We start from the raw sequence: 7350 nt of genomic DNA, 5'->3' as shown, positions 1-7350 counted from the left end.
TGGGGGGGGGTGGTAAAAATGTAAAGCAGGAGGCAGCTGGCATGCCTGTACGTCTCCGTGACTACCCCCCATCTCTTCCTCCTCCCCTTCCTCTTCTGTTTCTTCTCGTTTAACACAAGTGTACCGTTTTCCCGCACTCAAGGGGGCATTCAACGCATCATGATAAAACCAGAGCAAACCGCAGATTCGCGGTTTCGCCTATGAGCTCTTTTTGTGCTCATACCAAAGCAATGATAGTACTCGTTAGGCGCCATCCCGTGGCATCTTCCTGCATCATGCAACTATGTTCATTTAAGTTGAGGAGTTTCATTTGGAAATAAATGTTGCCAACATCCGTGGCCTTGCTGCGCATCAAGGAATGATCTTGAAGCGAGTTGAGTTTCATTTGGATTAAAATACCAACATCTTGCGGTGTCTTTGTGCACCACGGAACTATGTTGAAGTGAGGTGAAGAGTGTCATTTAGACAAAAGTAGTGTTTTGCCTGCCATCTCGTGGCATGTAGAAGCAATTACATACTTTCCTAGGGGATGTCAGTTATTCGCAGGTTTTCAGTATTCTCAGCAGAGCTTGGCCCTCGATCCCCGACAGTTGCACTGTGGCTTGGCATCCGTGCTGCGTTCACTTCCTTCCGATCACTGCCTTTGCAGCCTTCCCGCGTATGCATGTGTGCCAATCAGAAAGACCAGCTGATTTATTTCGGGGACGTAGACGAATGTGAGCACAGGGAATGAGTCAGCAAGTACAAACACGGAAAGTCATTAAACGCATCATTAGGAACTGCTTCCCCTTTGTGGGTTTCCTGTCCCCAGTGTCCCACAGGTCCTAATGGGATTGTGTGTGCGTGTGTGCGTGAGTCAGCTTTTCGGGGAGCAATCGATCCACCCTCTCTGGGGCAACACGAGTCAGCATTTATTTGCTTGACTTTTGTTGTCCACGTCCTCGGGTGTGTTGTTGTGATGCTTGCGGTGGAGACTAGTGGAACCTAATCCCAACAAAGGAGAGACAGCCTTCGAATGTGTGAAACTTGTTGACATCCATCATGACGAAGGCTCCCCGGGGCCCTCCGTGGTGCGTTCAAGAACCCGATGAAAGCATCTGTAAAGGGTGAAGGGAGATTCTTTCAGGAACCTGTGGAGTGTCTGGTGACCATCGCGTGCTTCTCGCACCTGTTTTGACCACATTTTCCACAGACACTTGAATGCACCGCACAGGTGTGAATACCATACATGCTTGGCTTGTGTGTTTGGCCCTCTTAGAGACCATCTTCCTGTTGGATGTCATCCAGAAGTGGCCCACTCAGAAACTTCCTCACATTGTCCCTCGTGTGCCACAATCTTCATGCATGCACATAACACACACGCGCTTCCTTCTCTGGCTTTTCCTGCCTTGCTGCAAACAAAGCTATTTAGCACAAAAGTTTGCCCATTCATGAATTAGCATGATGATGAGGAGGAGGAGGAGGAGGATGGAGCAGGAAATGAAGGATATTTTTGATACTGACGTCGACTCCTCACGTGTTTCTCATCCTTTACTGTCACACACTTACACACACACACACAAACACACACACACACACACACACACACACACACACACACACACACACATAAATCCAAAGTCACTGGTGTGTGTTCACGCAGGAGTCGAAGGGATGTGTTGGACTCTTGCACCCTGGTTTAATCAGCACTCGCCGCCTCTTCCTCCTCCTCCTCCTCCTCCTCCTCCTCCTCTTCCTCCTCCCAGAGGCAGTGTGATATTTATATCCGCTGCAAAGCTTCCAGAATAATGAAGCTTCCACCTCACAAACATTGACGCCCGTCTGCTGTCGTCGCACCATGATGACGTCATCGGCCTCAGGCGCCCACACGGTCTGTGAAGAGGTCACACGGCTCCTCTTTGACTCAAGTTCTCGGTTAGGCATCTTGTTTCAACTTTGTGCATCAGGCAACTTTGTAGAAGTGAGTAGAGTTTCGTGGAGACAAAGGGAGTGTTTTGTCAACATCATGTGACATTTTGGTGTCAAGGAACTATGTTGTAGTGACTGGCGGCGTTTCATTTGGATAAAAGTAGTGCTGCGCCATGTTTGAGTGTCTTTCCCGAAAGCGTAATGCTATCATATGAGCATTGCCATCTCATGTTGTGTCTCGTCCGGTACTGACAGCCGCTAGCTCGCCGGCCATCTGAACGGCAGGGAGGTGGAATTTGAACGGATTAGTAAATTAGGTGTGACGGCGCTTGCGTGACCGCACGCCGTCTTTGTCTGGCTTGGCGCTCGGCCTTTTTGGCTTCTCTCACTCACCGAGGGTTCACCCGCTCGGAAATAAACACACCTTTGCTCTGCTGTCGACTCGCATTGCAAGAATCGACGCCCCAAATTGGATTCAGTGTTCGTCACAAGCTCGGTCAAGGAACAAATTAAGCTTGTGGGATCAAAAAGTGCATTTGGTTGGATTCTGGAAAAGTCCTTCATCACGAGCTTTCTGATGCGTGCTCGTCTATGAAAACAAGCTCTTTGTGCACGACGGCGGGCGGAAAGACGAGGAGGAAGGGCGGATTAGCGACACTTTTTCATGCTGTTGTCTTCCTCTTCCCAGACGCTGCGCCAGGAAGTGCGTTGCACTGACAGGAAGTCGGCCAGTCAGCCCTTGCGCTCTTTTCTTTCGCTCTTTCTTTGCCCTCTGGCTGCAAACAAGTTTCTACGAACAAATGGTTTTGCTATCTGCATGCAGGACACATCCGTGTGCGCCCACAGGCCTTGTGTGTGTGTGTGTGTGTGTGTGTGTGTGTGTGTGTGTGTGTGTGTGTGTGTGTGTGTGTGTGTGTGTGTGTGTGTGTGTGTAGCAACCCACACACACATGCTCCCTGTTGACACTGTGTGCTGTAGCTCAGACCGAAATGAGAGAAACATATGCGTTCAAAAACAAAACAACACCCCAAAAAATTTGTGAAATCTCCAATGCGCCCCTAAAGCGCTTGCTGCTTGGAAAAATGTTCATCCAACGCGCTACATTGATACGCCGGCTTTAGAAGACACAAACAACCACCAAAACAAGTTTTGTTTTCTCCCTTCTGGGATTTTTTTTTTCTCATGTGAACAAACAAGATTAAAATCTTTAGAATCTCAGCCAGGTTTTCGCTAGTGTTGACTTCCGCAGAGAAGTATGTAGTGTGAAAGGACGTTTTTCTGAGACGCTTTTTCTCTCAGAAAAACGTCCTTGTTAAATACAAACGCCTTCGCATCTCCGCTTTCATGGTCGTTTCTTGAGAAGGCAGACTGAAGTCACTCCTTGCACTTCCCTAATGAAACCAGCTGCTGCCACTTGACATTCGCTACTCAAGGTACAAAAAAAAAAAAAAAATAGCGAAACCACTGAAATGAAATGTTCCCTTGCATCGTTTTCTGGAAAACAATCATCATAACCGGTAGCAAGCCTCGGCAGCTTGGCGAGCTTGGAGAAAGTCAAGAAAAGGCCACTTGGCCATGCTTGGGTGTTGTTGCCGTGGCGACGGCTGACGGTGTCGGAACGGAGTCACGAAATGGAGCGTTTCTCTCGCATCGATGAGAAGGCCAAGCGGAGTGCGCTTGCACACGGATGCACAGATGTGTGCAAATCTTCTTTTCTGCTCAATGGCAAGCGGGCCGCTGCCCTACATTCTTGCGCGCGGATTAGCGAGCGCTTCACGCACGCTCCCAGCGATATGGCGGCCACCGCAGACGCTGACAAAAACGATGGCCTGTTGGGAAGTGTTGAAACTGATTTACCGTGGTGACTTCAGATACTGGTTCAACTGGTTCCGTTACCACCTTGTATCTCAAATCATCTTTGCCCATTGGAATGAATGGAAATGCCACAAATCTGTTCCGGCCTCACCCCGCTCCAAAAACAAACCCGAAAATTGTGATATACAATACAGCACTCCATAATGTTGTAAAAAATGTAGAGTAATAACTTTATTGAATGGTGATTTAATGCTACAGTCGAATTCAATGCGACACTCCCTCTGGTGTGCGTGCTACAACTATTGCTCAAAAAGTGGCTGTAATATATGTCATTTTCCGCTGGGGGATAAAGAATATATGCCAGTGAGTATTGTCTAAATGTGTTGCTCCGTCGTTTGTGTTCAAATACCCGTTGCCTAAGGATATTTTAAAACCACAAGTATTGATGCTAACTGTTAGCATGTAAATGCCATATTTCATCTGGGTTAGCATTAAGCTAAAGAGATTTGACATTGGCAGAGTTACATAGAGTAGTTTTTGAAAATAAGCATGTGATTTTCTTAGTTTGATGTTTAGTTTGACAGACTGATGCTTATTGTTTAGCTCGCATCTGCCCAATCACTGCTCGTGCCACGAAAAACTGTTGACGTCGCCTCGCTGCGAACTCAAGGCGGTCGCTGCATTCGTTGCATTTTCTGTTTCGCAACTATCTCGGTCCTATCGACAACAGCAGAAATCCCAATGTCAGTGATCAGGGAGTCAATGATTCTGATCACAGGCGCAAGAATTTTTTCGCCTCTGATTCAGTTGCCGTGGCGACCACCAAAGCCAAGAGTGCACTATTATTTGGTAAGGAGGGGATCGTGCGGGGGACCTCTGCCCCCGGCCGTTGCTAGGTAACTGCCATCATTGTAACGCCATACATACTGTAAATATACATCAATGACTTAGGCGATAGATCGTCTCTCTCTTATCGATCATGACAAGCTGTGTGTAATGAAGAGTCAAGTAGTTTTGTCAAATGAACATGAATTTAAAAAAAAAACAAAAAACAACATCCAATCTTTTTTTTTTTTTGTGCTTAAACTCGCTTCATTAACCAGCCAGTGCATGCGGTCGCGCAAGCTCATGCACACACCGTGGAGACAAAGACTTGTTTGTGCGCACGGGAATGTGAGGCGCACACTGCCGCTTCTTCTGTGTGGATGCCGTGTCACGCTCATCCCCGAGGGGCGCGGGGGGCCGTGGAGGGAGGGTGTACTTGGGAGTAGTTGGTTCATATTTTCATCGCTTCTTGCACTACTTTGTGCTTATTCTATAACATAACGACGGGAGTATAGTGCTTTTTTTGTCAAGTCATGGTGGTGTGTGTGTGTGTGTGTGTGTGTGTGTGTGTGTGTGTGTGTGTGTGTGTGTGTGTGTGTGTGTGTGTGTATATGTCGGGTGAGGGAGAGAGTTGGGGGGGTAGTCGCTCGATGAAGCTGCTCTGTCCATTGTTGTCTTCTTTTCATCCAAAGTGCACAAAAGCAGCATTGGATGATGCAGCAGTCAGCGTGAGCACAAAACCTGTCAGCAAAAGCCTCCTAGAACATCCGAACTTGACTTGAAGTTTTGTATCTGCCGTGGATACGCAAGTTTCCCATACACACCCATGGACAATTTAGTTTTGACCGATACAAACGTGCTTGTTTTTGCAACGCGGGAGGAGACCAGAGTCAGGATTTGAACTCCGAACCTCAGATGTGTGAGGCAGATTTGCTAACCACTTGGTCAGAGTGCTGACTTGAAATCTGATTGAAGGCAGAGCAATGCTCTCTCCAAGGCTTTGGCGACCTCCGACGGAGCAATGCATCAATAACCGCGCTATATAGGTCACGCTTTGCTCTGCCTCTCCGTGTGTGAGTATGTCGAAATCTGCGTAACAAGAGATACAGAGCGAGGCGCGCTCACGGGGTTTAAATTCGAGAAGGGAGGCCAATACAGTCCATAAATTATTGGATGAAGAAAAGATAAACCTTGAAGGACATACAGCGCAACGGAAGTGTGAAAATACCAAGCAATTAATTTGTTCACCCCCACCCACTTCCTACTAGGGATATAATAGTTTTTTGAAATAGTTAATTTTGATTCCATTTTTACTTTTTTAAAAATTATAATACGTGTAATTCATTTTTAGAAAGCAGTATTGAATCTTTTTTTTTTTTTTTTTTTTTTTTTTTACGAAAATACATAATTTTTGTTGAGCTTTAGTGTTAGTTTTCGTTTTCTTCATATCTGGAGTGTTTTGCAGAGACAAAAAAAAATGCTCACGAAGTATTGTGTAATAAGGTGAACCACAATTTATTGTCAATTTTAGTTGGAGTCATTTGCTTAGTTTTCGTTTGCCATCATAACCTGTGCCCCACTTGCAGATCCCAATTGTGGTTGGTTGCGTCGTGTGGCTCGGAAGATGGCCGAGTACAGCTCTCTGCTCAGCGACCTGTCGGACAACATCACCAACGAGGACCTGGAGCAGCTCAAGTCGGCTTGCAAGGAGGACATCCCTGAGGAGCACAGCGACGCCATCACCTCCTGCAAGGAGTGGTTCAGCTACCTGGAGAAGAACGACAAGCTGGCCCACGGTAACGCCAACACACACGTGCACGTACGCCGGTACGCAACGCGCACGCGCTCATCCCGTGTCACCGTCTTCCCCACCAGACAACCTGTCGTACATGGAGCACATTTTTGAGATCTCTCGGCGCCCCGACCTCCTGACCCGCGTGATCGAGTATCGCACCACCGTGCTCAAAATCGACGAGGACGACGAGATCGACACCAAGCTCACGCGCATTCCCTCGGCCAAGAAATACAAAGGTCACGCACGTTCCTACATGTGTACTATCTTCATATATATAGACAAACACACACACACACACACACACACACACACACACACACACACACACACACACACACACATTTGTCATGGATGTCTTCATGACTGTGTTATACTGCCTCCCTGTGGCCAAGGTGGGCACACCAGAGCACCAGGAGCAGCACAAAAGAATTGAATTGAAGCATGAAATCATGATGGACATTCTTTACATTTCAATACTAATTTCCACGAAAGAGCAATATTATAGAGTGCTGTTATTTTTTTCCTTATTAAACAACAAAAAACAACAACATTTTTGGGGGGTGTGGGCTGGAAGGAATGATTGGCATATCCTATTTCAATGAGTAAAGAGGATTTGGGGGGGGGGGGAGACCAAAAAAAAAAAAAAAATCAGAACAAAATTAATTGTATCCCCTTCTTGCCATCGCAGACATCATCCGTCAGCCATCCGAAGACGAGATCATCAAGTTGGCTCCTCCCCCCAAAAAGGCGTAAAGTTGGCCACCAGTCACTGCTCCAGTCAACGCGCTGGATGACACGCAGCCCTTACACCCACACACACACACATGTGCGTGCGTGCTCAATCTCACACACACACACACACACACACACACACACACACACACACACACACACACACACACACACACACACACACACACACACGTAACCAAACTGACAACATATTTGTACTCTCCTGACATGGATTCTGTTTGTTAATATTTGACGATTCTGCCCGGCGTTTGGAT

General features: G+C 47.0%; 1 protein-coding gene across 2 annotated transcripts in view; it reads left to right on the top strand.

Annotated features, from left to right (window-relative positions):
• pea15 (proliferation and apoptosis adaptor protein 15) overlaps window positions 1-7344 on the top strand; it is a 10198-nt gene extending 2854 nt beyond the window's left edge. The window contains exons 2-5 of one of the 2 annotated variants that reach the window (XR_002168350.1): window positions 6135-6344; window positions 6424-6579; window positions 7032-7167; window positions 7238-7344. Coding sequence is in view for 1 of the 2 variants with exons in the window: in XM_019871078.1 (XP_019726637.1) it covers window positions 6173-6344; window positions 6424-6579; window positions 7032-7096 (393 nt within the window). In the remaining variant the exon portion in view is untranslated. Of the gene's footprint in view, window positions 1-6134; window positions 6345-6423; window positions 6580-7031; window positions 7188-7237 lie in introns of those variants that run through there. The other variant, XM_019871078.1, reaches the window with a different exon arrangement.
• The last annotated feature ends 6 nt before the right edge of the window (window positions 7345-7350 follow it).

The sequence above is a fragment of the Hippocampus comes genome, unplaced genomic scaffold (assembly GCF_001891065.2).
Source record: "Hippocampus comes isolate QL1 unplaced genomic scaffold, H_comes_QL1_v1.1 scaffold83, whole genome shotgun sequence".
Classification (NCBI taxonomy): Eukaryota; Metazoa; Chordata; class Actinopteri; order Syngnathiformes; family Syngnathidae; genus Hippocampus; species Hippocampus comes.
Note: the sequence above shows the minus strand (reverse complement) of the source record. Positions and strands in the feature narration are given on the sequence as shown.